Here is a 14367-nt window from a genome sequence, read left to right on the forward strand (position 1 = left end):
GATCCCCATCCTCTCTTGTAAAGACCAGCAGGGTCGCTCCGGACCCCCCCATCAAAAAACTAACAAACAAACAAACAAAATCAGAATAGACAGAGAACAACAAGGAAAGCTTAGAACCAGACAGGAAACGGTCAGTGTGGATTCACATATACCTTACTATGTAGGACACCGAGATTAGATACTGCTCACTGGGGAATGGAAGATTTCTCTGCACACCCCTCCTAAAACAGTTCTACACCTCAACTGTTGACATATGCCTTGCTAGAGTTATAAACCAATTTAGACTATCCTAAAATTTGCCAAGTTCAGTAGAATTATGCCTCAATGCTATAGGCTGCTAAATACTAAATTGAGGCTAGACACGAGACAGCTGAATAGTACCCTATAGCCATTTTAAGGTGTATAGAAACTGGTTGTATATAAACTAAAACTGAAACGTCAATGAAGTAGTCACAGGATGTGGTTAAGAACTTGCATCTTGTAACGTATTGGTTACCCAATACCATGACAATTAATTCCATACTATTGTGAATTGTTGTTGATATTATGTTGGGGCTTTTAATTGATCAGGATGATATCCTGCCAGCTCTACCTTCAGACCAGAGATGATCTCCCCCAAAAACCATTGAATGTACCTGGACAATTAGATGCTGGACTCTTTGCTTGGTATATGCTTGCAATGAAAAAATCTCAACTGAATTTGATCTGTAATATTGCAACAAGGTGGAGGAATCTACCATGGGGGGAGGGTTTGGCGAGGGGTTGGGGGAACATCAGAGCCTATGAAACTGTGTCACATAATACAATGTAATTTAAAAAAAGAATGATTGGTAATTGATCATGGATTGCCATCCCTACACCCCCAGATAAGTCAACCATCCAGTAACCCCAAGAAGAGCATTTGGATGGACTGTGGAATTCATGCCAGGGAATGGATTGCTCCTGCTTTTTGCCAATGGTTTGTGAAAGAAGTAAGTGTCTTGATCATCCTCATAATGGTAAGCCAGCCCATCAATATCTGTCATCTCTTCTTGGTTCCCTAGAATGGAATTCATTTTCAAGTTATAGATTAGCCACACAACTCTTTACAAGCCAATGTTCCTTCTCCTCGGGTGAAATAGAATCAACATACAGCTTCCCTGAAACCTGAGCTAATACTCTGCTCTCATCCCATTCAGAAATCACCTTTATTGGAGGGTAAAAATGTTCTAATGTAGAAGATCTCTTAGGTATCAGAGATTATTTTAAACACAAGTCTGTCTATTTCTAAAAGCTTCGGGCAAATTTTCTTACTTGGGAATCTCTAGTTTTTCATCTGTGGAAGGCATAGGAAACAACCACTTTGTGAGTCTGTTGGGTGGGTAAGAGACTTAACATAAAGAAGATACGTAGCATGGTGAATTTTTAGGAGTTGGCTATAGCCTTCCCCTGAGGAATTAAGAAGTCTTTAACAATGACGAACCTTTCTGGTTAATCTTTTAAAAATTCCAAACATTAAAAAAAATCCCTACAGAATAGTTCTCAGAGTATGGTCCCTGGGATGACAGCATGAGCAATAATGGGAACTTGGACCCTGCAGCAGGGGGAGCACTAACGAGGTGGGGGACGTGCAGAGCAAAGGCGACCTGTGTGGATTGGGTCCTCCAAGTGATACTCATGTGTGATGAAGTTTGAGAACCACAACTATGAAAGCTATGACAGCTGAGGCTTAGTGGGAGGTTGGAGGTGTGAGGTGTAGTTGCCTTTTATGATGAAGTTGAAGTTGGTAGAAAATTAGGAGAGGATTATTCCAAATTCCAAATATTCCCCTCTTTAACTTTTCAGATCCTACAAAACTATCAGGATGACTCAAGGATGAGCAGGCTTCTCAACAGCCTGGACTTCTATGTGCTTCCTGTTCTCAACATAGACGGTTATATCTACTCGTGGACCACTGTGAGTACAGTGAGGGGTCCTTGGACGCCCTGATCAATCCAAGCTCCAATCAGGTTCCTTCTCCTGAAGTTATGAAGGCTGGCTATAAAAAATATTTACCCATGGGAAGAAATAATCCACCATTATGCCTTTAATATGCAATACTGTCTGCTCAACATCTGTTACGCAAATAGCTACAGGCAACTTTCAGATTGAGGATATGAAAGCCTTTTGGAAGTTGAAGTCAGCCTAGGTTTTTCCTTGTTTTAAACATATGATCAGTTTTACAATAAGGTCTTTCTTTCTTCTCCATCTTCTTAATGCTTCTAGATTTCCTGCTGCCTAGTTAGAATTCTATTGCTATCAAGTTAAAGACAGCACCCAGCGTCTGCCTCAAGTCAGTCGTGAAGCATGAGGACATAAAAAAGGGCATGCAATCACTAAGCCAGCCTGCACTTTTCAAGGCATTCAATCACAAGGGGACAAATGTAAAGTCGTTTAATGCGCTACACAACTTTCGCTTTACGTGTTTTTAAGGTACATCGCTCTAGAAGAAAGAGTCCCTGTGTGTTGAGTATTCATCCCTCCCTCCTCCAACGCTCCCCCATAGGCCCTTCATGGAGTTTCTCCTCCCTAGAGCAGTTTTTCCAGCATGGTGTATGAGCTTATGTGGTGAAACTTGTCAATATCTCCATCTCAACCCATTCATCTTCAGCATTTAGATATGTGGGAAGATCATCTCTGATACACCTGGAATGAGTCTTCCCCATCTGTCGGGCTATTTTCCTTTCATCTGTGTTTCTCCGACCTACACCCTGACCCTGCAGCTGGCTCGGAGCAAGCAGAATGCATCCATGGGCACTGCCGATCCGCTCAAGAGGAAGAGACCGCACTGCCTCCCCTTCACCCCCCACCGTGTGTTTCCGTGTGTCTGGTTGAATGTGCACAGATGTCTGTCTCGGTTATTGGGCTTGCTAGTCTGTCCACGAAACTAAAAGTTTTATACAGCAGCGTTTATCACATGGAAGGCGGTTTCTTCCAGAACATCTTTCATGTTAAAGGACCACCTCTCCCCACTAATACTGTGACTTACGCAACGTCAGAATGGTGACTTCGCTGGGCTCCTCTGTTACAGGATCGTCTCTGGAGGAAATCTCGTTCACCACATGATAACGGAACATGTTTTGGGTCTGATCTCAATAGAAACTTCAATGCCTCCTGGTGTAGTAAGTATATGTTTAGTAGGTAAGTAAATGGACAAAAGTAGTGTCCATTAAAAAAAAAAGTGAGTTACTAAAAGCATAATTTCTGAAGTAAGCATCTGTTTTCACTCTACTTTTGGGCCTCCCGAACAAGTATCATTCCCCCAAGGGGATGATACTGTCTGTATAGTGAAGAGCTATCAGCATTCAACTGCAGGCTGTCTTCAAAAGAGCTGGGTAAACAATGACTTAGTGTGAAAACAAGGAAACCTCAAAGCGTTCAGAAGAGTAACACACCAAAATGGGCTTATCATTGGACTATATTTTCCATGAACTTTCTGAAGTATTTCTTATATAAGTATTTGAAATATATCAGGGCTGGCACAATGGCTCAGGAGACAAACCCTCCGCCTTCAAGCACCAGCTTTCTATCCAGCTTTCTGCTAATGCATCTAGAAAAGCAGTGGAGGATATTCCAAAGCTTTGGGACCCTGCACTCATATGGGATATCTGGAGAAAGCTCCTGGCTGCTGGCTTCTGATCAGCTCAGCTCTGGCCATTGTGGTCGTTTTGGGGAGTGAACTGGAAAATGAAAGGTCTTTGTCTCTTCTTCTCTCTGTAAATCTCCTTTATAATCAAAATAAATATTTTAAAAAATAAATATAGAATTTTGTTTAAATCTATAGGTACATATTATCATAAAGAAAGATCAAAAAATATGCACAGATTGTTTTATAACAGCGCAGGGGGCAGTAAACAAAGCACATGTTTTCTGTTCCTTATGACATTTCATGTTTCCAAATCCTAATATGGTCAATGAATTGGAAGTAGAAGCAGAAACAAAGAACACTGCCACTACCAAGATGGCAAGGGTTACAATTCAGACATGGCAGCTCTGTGGTTTTGGGAAAAAAATAGCTTCGTCTTCATGCTTTACTTTTCTCTTAAATGTGTGTGAGCTATCTTGTCAATAGGTGTTGTGAGAATTCAATGATAATGTTGATTCTAACTAGAAGGGAACAGAAAACATTACTTGGCATACAAGAAATGCTCAACTGATGATCCTTATTGCTGGAAGTAAGAAGGTCAAATTGCTTTAGGTCCTTGTAAAACAGCTCCAATGACGCTTAAGCAAGTGAAACACTGAATGAACAATATAGGCCACTATAACTGGTGGGGCCAGACTTGGGAATTTCACAACTGTCTCTGAACTGCTTGTCTCAGAGCCCCCACAGGCTTGATTAAGCACTGGTTATTGAAATGCCATGTCACTTGCATCCTCCTTCCAGGGACATGTAACCATGGAATATGCTTCCAAACCTTTTTAAAGAGAATTGCCTATTTATTTATTTATAATTTGAAAGAGAGGGAGAAACACGGGGGGATTTTCTGCTGGTTGTCCCCCAACACACACACACACACACACACACACACAGCAGTGCCAACAGCCCCAACAACCTCAACAGCCAGGATTGGATGAAGCTGAAGCCTGGAACCAGGGGCGTCATCCAAGTTTCCCTTAAGGGTGGCAGGAGCCAAAAACACTTGGGTCATATTCTGCTAATTTTCCTAGACTGTTAGCTTGGAGTTGTACAAGAGGTAGGGTAACCAAGGTGTGAATTGGAGCCCATTTGGGATGTTTTCCTGGCAGGTGGTAGCTTTACCTTCTGTGTTACAACATCACAAAACCAGCCCTGATTTTCCTAAATCTTTAACATCACTTCTACTACCTCCCAGAGTTCATTCTTGAAATACTGTCCTTCAGAGTGTCTTGGAATTCACTAAGTTAAAAGGGCTCAAGTAGCCGACCAAGCGTGAGCCCTGATGGTAGCCATGGATTCTCTGAGCGGGGAAGAATTCGTACTCTCAGCCATTTCTAAATTGAGATCCTAAAGCTTTCTTTATGGTTTCCTGAATATTCCAGGTATTGGTGCATCTAAAAACTGCCAAGATTTAACATTCTGTGGGACAGGTCCAATGTCTGAACCAGAGACTAAAGCTGTCGCCAGTTTTGTGGAGAGCCAGAAGGAGAACATTGTGTGCTTCCTGACCATACACTCTTATGGGCAGTACATTCTCTTGCCGTATGGCTATACCAGTAATAAGCCAAGCAACTATGAAGAACTGGTAAGTTCATAGCACATGGCTTCCAGAAAAGCTGCGGTAGAATCTCTGCCTTCCCTTTACTGATTTCCATTTCTAAGGTTGGCTCCAGCACACATACCCCTTTACTTCTCTTTAGTTTCTTTTTCCTGCTTTTTGTTCTTTGCCAGGTGCCTACTGGAAGGCTTCGGGTTAAATGCTACTTTACCTACGTTAACTACCTGCTCCATAAAGTGTCAAGTAGGGCGACATCTTAGGTATTCGTCCGTAATATAAGTGAGATGATTATGTTAATAATCTGCAGGAATGTGCTTTCATTTCTGTAAATTCTCTCGCAGCTCCATTCAGCAATTATAGCTTTTAAGCCATACTTTAAAGAGATCTGCCAGCTGTTGTGGAATATGGCATATCTGAAATAACACAGCTAAATACTATCTGCTCTCTTCTCTGCTCAACACAATGCTCTATTTTCTTCTAAACTCTTCCTACAATATCTGCTTAGGAATATTTGTGAGGGGAAGTGCCCAGACCGTGCAAGCTGAGGCAAAGAAACCGTGTTTTGCATGATCTAAGATACACATTCTCCTCCAAAGCTGTGTTTACCAAGGCACTGGAGACTGGAACGACCGAAACAGGGCTGAGCTGTTTTCTCTTTTGTGAACCTTTGGACAAATCAAAGACGGTGCACATTAAAAATCACTATAGTATTTCTAATTTTTTATTAAAAAAAGAATTGTAAAAAACACATATCATCTAATTCATAATCTAAACCATTTTCAAGAGTACAGTTCAGTATTTCACATTCTTATGTAATCAAAAATAAAAATTTCTTCATCATGTGCAATTGAAACTATAGGCACATTAATGTCTGCTTGTTTTACACTATGCCCCTACCCTTGACAACCACCATCTTACTTCCTATTTGTATGAATGCAATTACTCTAGATCTCTCATATGCTTTTGGAATTACATGGCAGTTTTCTTTTTATGGATGCCTTGCTTCGCTGGAGTAATATCCTCAGGACTCAGCCATGTGGTTATGTCAGAATATCTTTCCTTCTGAAGGCTAAACAGCAGTCCGTTGTATGTTGGGGCCATACTATTCATGCTATTCATATTATTCATATTATCCACTAATAAGCAACTTGCGTTGCTTCCATATTTGATTACTGCTATGCTACTATGAATATAGGTGTGAAAATCTCTCTTCAGGACTCTGATTCAATTCTTTTGTGTGTGTGTATATATATATATATATATATATATATATATATATCCCCTGATATCTTCCGGGAATTGGTCCTAGGACCCCCTGAAATTACCAAAGTCTGCAGCTGTTCCCTTACGTAAAAGGACATAGTATTTGATAATAATTTACAAAAACATGTTTTCATATATTTCAAACCATCTCTAGATTACTTGTAAGGTCTAATACAATGTAAATTCTATGTATGTAGCTGTTATTCCAAATTTTAATGTGTAATGACTGGAAGAAAAGTCTTCCCCTAACATTTACTATCTGTGGTTGGTTGTGACTTTGGATGTGGAACACTCGAGAAACAGATAGATGAATGAACTGGAATTGTTTGATCATATGGAAGCTGTATCTTTTTAAAAAAATCATAACATTGCTTTACCATAGTGACAGCACTATTTAATATACATATAAATAGGTCACAAAAATTCCAACTTATTCATTCTTACTAAATGCAGTACTTTCTGTTTATCCTATTTTTTTAAAAAAATATTTATTTTTACTTAAAAGTTGGATTGAGAGAGAGAGAGGGAGAGAGAAAGAAAGAGAGATTGCATCCACTGGTTCATTCCCAGAATGGCCTCAATGGCCAGAACTGAGTTGGTCAGAAGCCAGGAGCCATGGGCTTTTTCTGGGTCTCCCATGTTGGTGCAGGAACCCAAGGTCTTGCCATCCTCTGCCACTTTCCCAGGCTATTAGCAGGGAGCTGTATACCCAATAGAGCAGTCAGGACTAGAATTGGCAACCACATGGAATATTGGTGCTTCAAGCAAAAGATGAAATTGCTATGCCAGCACACCAGCCCTGTTTATGTTTTTAGAAAGTACTGTCATATTTTATTTATGTACTAGGGTGGATGGGGATGAAGAATACCCTAGTATTGAGTTCATAGAGACCTGGTGGGCATAGGATGTATTATAATTCCTGTTATTTTCGTTCTTTAGCATGGCCCATAAAACACGAGGCCTGGATGCCAAAAGGACACCTCTACTGATTTTTCCTGGAAAAAGTCCTTTCCCCAACTGCCAAACATGTATACCCAACTCAAGTACCTTTCTTATAATTACTTTTCCTTTTCTTGGCCCAGGAAAACTTGTACTGTATGATCATGTTACAAGATTTGGAAATGGCTAACATTTGCTTAGATTCTTATAGTTAACAATGGAATTTCATAGAACTGATCTACTTTGGCCATTATGACCAAATAACCTTGCTTTGGGGTGGTAGAACCTGGCACATTGAGTTAATTATATTTCTGGAACTCTTGTGGACAGGAAATAGTGGCACCTGGGATAAAAGTCAAGACTTCGGACTCCAGGGATCATATACCTCATCCTACCACCTCATACCGCCTCTCTCAAATGAGACAGGACCTGCACCTTCTAGACGATTCCCAGTCAATAATAAACCGCCCTTTCTATTTATGAGCTTTGGGATCTTTATTTCTTAGATAAAGAAATCTGCAGAGGCAGATATCTCAGGCAAGTAATCCCAGAATCATCTCTAATCCCAGTCTGTGACATTTGTTGTAGATTTCCAATTTCTCTTTAAAAGAAACTGTAAAAACAACCAAGACATCCTTAAAGAGAGGCCATTACTGATCTTTGGTGGGAAAGGATTCTCCATCCGCAGTAAAATCTGTCAAGGATAGAAGGAGTCTTCAACCAACACTGGCATATCCCTATATTTTTCCTGGGAACTTCATTTTCTTTTAGATTCAGGAAGAAAAGATACCTCCTGATAATTTTCAACCTATGTATTCAAAGGTGAGATAGCACTATTGCCACAGGTCAGATTAAGCAAGAAGGTAGAAGGGTTTGGGCATAACAGCATTTGACACTACTGAAAGGATTCTTAGAACTGTAATTTCTAGAGACTCCTTCATATCAGGTGTAGAAATTGCTCAATTTAGCTGAGAATGAAAAAATGCTTCAATTCTGTGTTGCTTAGTCTCAGGTGCTGAAAACTTAGCATAAACATTCATCTCCAAGATTTTTCAATAAAGTGACATTGTAAAAACTTCACCAGCACATGTCAACCTGTTGAAATTACTTCGCAATGTTTCTAGAGTCTTGGGGACAAGCTTCAACACAGTGCACACATCACAGAATCAAGTCAATTGCTCTAGGGAGATTTCCATTTTTACTACTATTTACAATCACAAAAGATGAGTAATCAATCTCTATATAGTTACAAAACCAAAACCTTTCAGAAATCATGATAAATATTATACTACATGATAGACAACTTGGCAATCACTGTGTAGGGGAAACATGACTATATATAGCCCCTTCCTAAACAGCTCTGGAAATTAGAAAAGCAGTAAGAATACTAATGCTTTACATGCTTGAATTCTTTCCGTTTGAACTGTTTCTGCATAAACTTTATGCCATTCCATATATGATCTTCCTACCCCATTTTCCAGTATCAAACCCATGCCAGGGCCTTAATCAAACTCTTTTTGTCTTAATGTAAATTTGTGCCTATAGGGAAATTTCTGGACTCAGTAAAAGGCTTGGTAAATAGGTTAGAGGCCTTTAGCAGAAATTGGCAGTTTATAGTGACTACTGCTGGAAAGCAATTTTAAAGATTTTTGATTAGGAAATTCTGATTGCATATATTCAATCTAAAAAATCTGGAATGTTCCAAAATCCAGGACTTTTTTAGGGACAACATGAAGCTACAAGTGAAAGTTCCACACATGACCTCATGTGATAGATCATAGTCAAAACACAGGTGCACTAAGCATACTGGGTAAAATTAGCATCAGGCTATGTGTACATGGTGTATATGAAACATAAATTAATTTTACATTTAGATTTCAGTCCCATCTCCAAGATTCCTGGTTATGTTTATGAACATATTCCAAGATCTGCAAATTTTCAAAATCTGAAATATTTCCAGTCCCAAGCAATTTGGTGTATGATATGAAAACTGTCCCTTTGTGTAGTGAGAAAGGGCAATAGTGATTGGTTCTGTATGACCTTGTAGTACAGTTTCATGAGGAGAGAGATTTACACTCAGAAATTCCACCTCCAGAGGCAGAAGTTGAAGTTAGAAGTCGAGGGGATTTCTACTCTGTCAACTCAGAAATAACTAGATCAATACACAATACTGACTCAATCATAAGTGTAGTTATGTTTATCTACTTCCTTATACTGTTAGTGGAAAATTAAAAAAATTTTTAAAATCCAAAGTTTTTCACAAAAGATGAACAACTTGGAGGGTTGTTACCAACTCCAAAGTCACATTTTGGGGGAAATAAGTAAAGGCTAGCAATGGAAATAAAAAAATCATTGTCTAAATGGGATACTGGACTGTCTGACATTGTCTACACCAACAATGTCGAGGTACACTTAAATAAGAGGCTAATAGAATTATACTTCCTTATAAAGAACTATACTACTGTAGTAAAATGGGGAAAATCTTTCAGGGGTGGGAGTTTGGGGGAGAATCCCAGCCTACACAAAATTGTACCACATAATTCAGAATTCAAAATAAAAATTAAAATATATTTTAAAAAATCATTGACTAGGCGTGAACTGCAGGAAAGAAAATGCAAGGAATCACCAGGATGGAAAGTGTAGTCTGGATGTGATTCATGCCGTCCATGTGAAAGAGAAGGCCCTCCATGGACCAGTGAGCCTGGAGCTTCATTCCAAGAAACACATGGGACTTAAGGACATATTCAAACCAATTTGAATCTCTAACAGAAACTAGCAGGACTTCATAAGGAAACGGAGTTGGTTAATTACAGAAGGGTTTTTTGCTTGAGCCTCTTGCTCTTGATTTCATCACAGCTAGCTACTTGAATCTTTTCCATGCCTCGCTCTCATTTCCTCATCAAAACTCCCCTATCCAGAAATCCCCTTTATGACTCTCTTGCTCCCTCTTATAAATTTTCCCTTTTTCATAAAAACTTTTGTGCTTCTTTCCAGTGCAAATGTGTAAACTAATTGTATCCCTCATATTTTAGCCTTTCCTACCAATGATCTCAGTTCTGGACAGTAGAAATTCAAGCACTGAGACAGATACAAATTCTCTTTTTAGGGAGAGTTAGAGAGACGAGAGACAGAGAATATAACCAAAGACACATTCCTTAGGTATAAGTGGAAAGAAGGCAAAATACTTGAAAATGATTCAATTGAATGACATTTTCAATTTGTATCCATGTAGTTAAAGTCCTAGGTGCATGCAGGATATAGCCTACAACTACTACAGATGCCCCCCACCACCACTCACTGCCTTTTCTAGTCTTTCTTCTACATTTCACCTGGCATGTCTCAGTGCTGCCCAAACACTATCACATCTTAGAATTCAATGAGATAGTGCAGAATTAGTAAGGGGTAAAAAGGGACTAAAACTAGGTCTGTCATTAGTTGAGAGTAAGGACCCCCACTGATAAACCTGCAAGTGTAGCCAAGCTATCCCCCAAGGTAGTGGATTCTGGTGGAGGAGGGAAGCAGCAAGAGCATTTGGATATTACTTTTTCACAATCTAAGAGAAAGCAGTATGTATCATCTGGTTGGTGGCCTATAGCAATGGGAAGCCTTACATGGGGATACTTAGAGGGTCTTTTGGTTGAGTTGTGCAAGAAGATTCACCCAATAAGTAAGCACAGCTAGCAGACTTTGGCTTCCTTGTGAAACTGATCTCAGGAAAGGATTTTCAGAGCACAAAGATGAGATACTAGGAACAATCTAGTTTTGAGAGATATCTCATTTTGAAAGATAACAATGAAGTAGGTATGGGGCAGGTGTTCCTTTAAGCTGTGACATTTTGCAGTTAGGTGAGAGGTCAGTACCAAATACATGTGTAAGAAGTATAGAAACAGAGTCCTAAGACAGACTTGAACAAAGGACTATGGGAGACTCACTTAGATCCAGTTGGAGTAAGGTAAGTTCTCAGGAAAAATCTGGCGTTTGAGAAAACCCTTTGAAGTTGGAAAGATTTTAAAACATCAGAAATTATGTCTGTCAAACAGGAGGAAATCTGAGTTTGACTATGCTTTAAGTGGCTGTGCAGAAAACAACATTGAATTTGACTTTGCTAGAAAAAGTGCGTTAGGTACCCATTGAAGAGATCTTGAAAGCTAGGTACTTAACTCAGTGAGTAAACAGGGGTTACTCAAGGCTTTTCAGTAGGCTTGTGATCATAGCCACCGTCCACAAAAGCCCACCTTCATGCCAAGTGGAATCAATTAGGTTAAGAATCAGAGAGAAAAGCAAACTTCTTAAGAGATGTAACAAACCCATTAAGAGACAGTAAGTCTGAAAATGGGTTATGACACTGGCAATGCAACTGGGATGGAGGGTTGAGCCAGAGATACCTATAGGATTTTCCATGTATGTTTATGGGAGTGTACAAGATCAGAAACACGAATGTCATTACATCCTTATTAATGGAAGAGGATGGAATGAAATGGGATTTGTGTTGAATTGGAGGTACCAGCAGGTTCTTTAGTTGTAGGTTTTTCAATGGGAAGTCAGAAATATGGGCTAAAACTCTAGAGATGGCAGTGGACAAAATGTCAATCCCATGGATCGTCGAGTTTTTTTGTAATACTAGATAACTGTCTCCATATTTCCACCTACAGATTCAAGTTGGACAGAAGGCAGCAAATGCATTGAAAGCAAAGCATGGAACTAATTATAGAGTTGGATCAAGTGCAGATATTTTATGTAAGTTTCTTTCCCTCTTCAATAGTACCTAAGTTGAGAGGAGGTTGGATGGTGAGGTGGGCAGAAAAAGAAGAAAAGAGCTCCTGAGATCAACAAGGAGGTACACAAATCAAAATGACCAATTATAAAGGAGTTATTTCCAAATGTGTCATTATGTTCTCCAAGGATAGGGAATGAGATAAAAGGATAGAAAATTAGTAAAAACTTCCCTTAGCTTGAGTTAAAATGAGAACATTGGAAGACCCAGAATTTAACAGGAAGGACATTGTCCAATGACTTTGGTTAGTTGATACATTACTCAAAGGCCCCAATCAGGAAGAGAGCTGATTTGGGAATGAAAGCAGGGTGGGATCTGTTTAATTAATTGGAAAAAAAATAATTGAATGAAAAGAGAATGCCCTGCTTCCCCCAACCCCCAGCCATCACCTCTTCCACCTTCCAAGAACCCATGAAGAATATTTCATGGATTGGTCATTTTATTTCTGTTACTTTATGTAAGACAGTTCATTCTTGACTTGCAGTATTAGGCTGCCTGACCTTTTATTCTGCTGAGAAACTTAAATAAACTTTTGTATATGCCAGTCATAGTACTAGGTATGGGGGTGGGAGATTGAGAGGCTGAATAAGGTATAACCCCTGTCCTGAAAGTGCTTACAGACAGGTATATACATGAGAACAGACAGGTATACACGTGACCCTAATATTAAAGTCTCTTTACTGGTTGGACCTTTATTCTTTCAGGCTTTCATAGAACTCTATCCATCAGAAATTGTGCCATTTCTACTTCTTCCTGAATGTTTTCCTTTGCAGATTCCTCGTCAGGATCTTCAAGAGATTGGGCCCGAGATATTGGGATCCCTTTCTCATACACATTTGAGCTGAGGGACAATGGCACGTATGGGTTTGTTCTGCCAGAAACTCAAATCCAGCCCACTTGTGAAGAGACCATGGAGGCTGTGCTTTCAATCCTGGATGATGTGTATACAAAATACTGTCTCTCAAACAGTGCAGAGAAGGTAGCATTCCTCCCTGTGCTGCTGTTCCTGCTGGTGCCCTTCCCTGCTCTTCTCTAAGCATCTCCTACCAGCACAGCTCAAGCCCAGGGATGTAGACGTTGTTGGGAGGAAGGCATACTAAGTTGTGCAGCAGTCAAATAATTCAACTAAAACTATTTTCTGCTTATGCAGAGAAGAATCATGTCTGCATTTTAATGTTTGGCTGCTAATTAATTTTAATTACTTTATAAGTAAGAAAGCTCAGCTCTGGACATTGAGGGCATTTGGAAAGTAAGCCAAAAGATGGAGGATCTCTCTCTCTTTCTCTCCTTCTCTCTGTAACTTTGTCTTTCAAAATAAATAAATCTTTTGAAAATATATAGGATAGCCTCAGTTAGTTAAAGAATTGTGACTCTGCTCCATATACCTCCTCCCTTGGAAGGTTAAGAGAGGCATGCACTCAAGAGTATAATGAAGAAAAATAAATAGGAGAGCAAGTTCCAAAACACCTTTTACATCACCACTTATATATTCTTTGTTAGCATCCCATTGGCCAGAAGAGGTCACATAGCTGAGCTCGGAGTCAAGAGGCAGAGCAGAGCTCAATGTGTGAAATGAAGAGTTGAGCATCAATAAAATTGCCTGGTGTACAATGTTGCACTCTTGAGCGTCACTGATTGAGCTTTATATTTAGGGTAGCTCAGCTATCATATGAGATAATTCCACAGGACTGCTATGATTTTAACCACTTTTAAATCTTGAAAAGACTGACTACCAGTGGACCCCCACTGCTCTTAAAATCTAATTAAAGATCACCTCATGAGATTCTAATGGAGTCTTTTTTGTTCTAATAGTTTTCTCTGATTGATGATCTCAGCATTCAATAAATAAAATGATACAGGAATAGATTTCCTCCCTTGGTGTGTGGGAATTTTTTCATGTAAATTCTTGAAAATATTTCTTATGCCCTTAAGCCAGGTTCTTACTTAATTTTGTGCTAATGAATTAGAAGCAGAATTCAGAAGTTAAGTTATATGATCACTACATGTAGCTGTGATTAGTTTTATTTATTTAACTTATTTGTAAAACAAATTTGAGACTGTTCAGTGTGCTTTACTAGAGTGTGAGGTTTTAACGATTAACATATAGGCACAGGTCTTCCCTGTTTGGGGTTTACCTTCCTGTGGGTGAAACTGAGAGTAACAGCCACACACAAG

The 14367-nt window shown here is 39.4% G+C and overlaps 1 protein-coding gene across 1 annotated transcript in view; it reads left to right on the forward strand.

Annotated features, from left to right (window-relative positions):
• The window catches only part of CPO (carboxypeptidase O), a 46727-nt gene extending 33490 nt beyond the window's left edge, over window positions 1–13237 (forward strand). The window contains exons 4-9 of the mRNA XM_058664288.1: window positions 867–971; window positions 1825–1935; window positions 3050–3140; window positions 5041–5243; window positions 12071–12155; window positions 12966–13237. Coding sequence (XP_058520271.1) covers window positions 867–971; window positions 1825–1935; window positions 3050–3140; window positions 5041–5243; window positions 12071–12155; window positions 12966–13228 — 858 coding nt within the window. The 3' untranslated portion in view covers window positions 13229–13237. The remainder of the gene's footprint in view (window positions 1–866; window positions 972–1824; window positions 1936–3049; window positions 3141–5040; window positions 5244–12070; window positions 12156–12965) is intronic.
• The last annotated feature ends 1130 nt before the right edge of the window (window positions 13238–14367 follow it).

This window comes from Ochotona princeps, chromosome 5, assembly GCF_030435755.1.
Source record: "Ochotona princeps isolate mOchPri1 chromosome 5, mOchPri1.hap1, whole genome shotgun sequence".
In the NCBI taxonomy this organism is placed as follows: Eukaryota; Metazoa; Chordata; class Mammalia; order Lagomorpha; family Ochotonidae; genus Ochotona; species Ochotona princeps.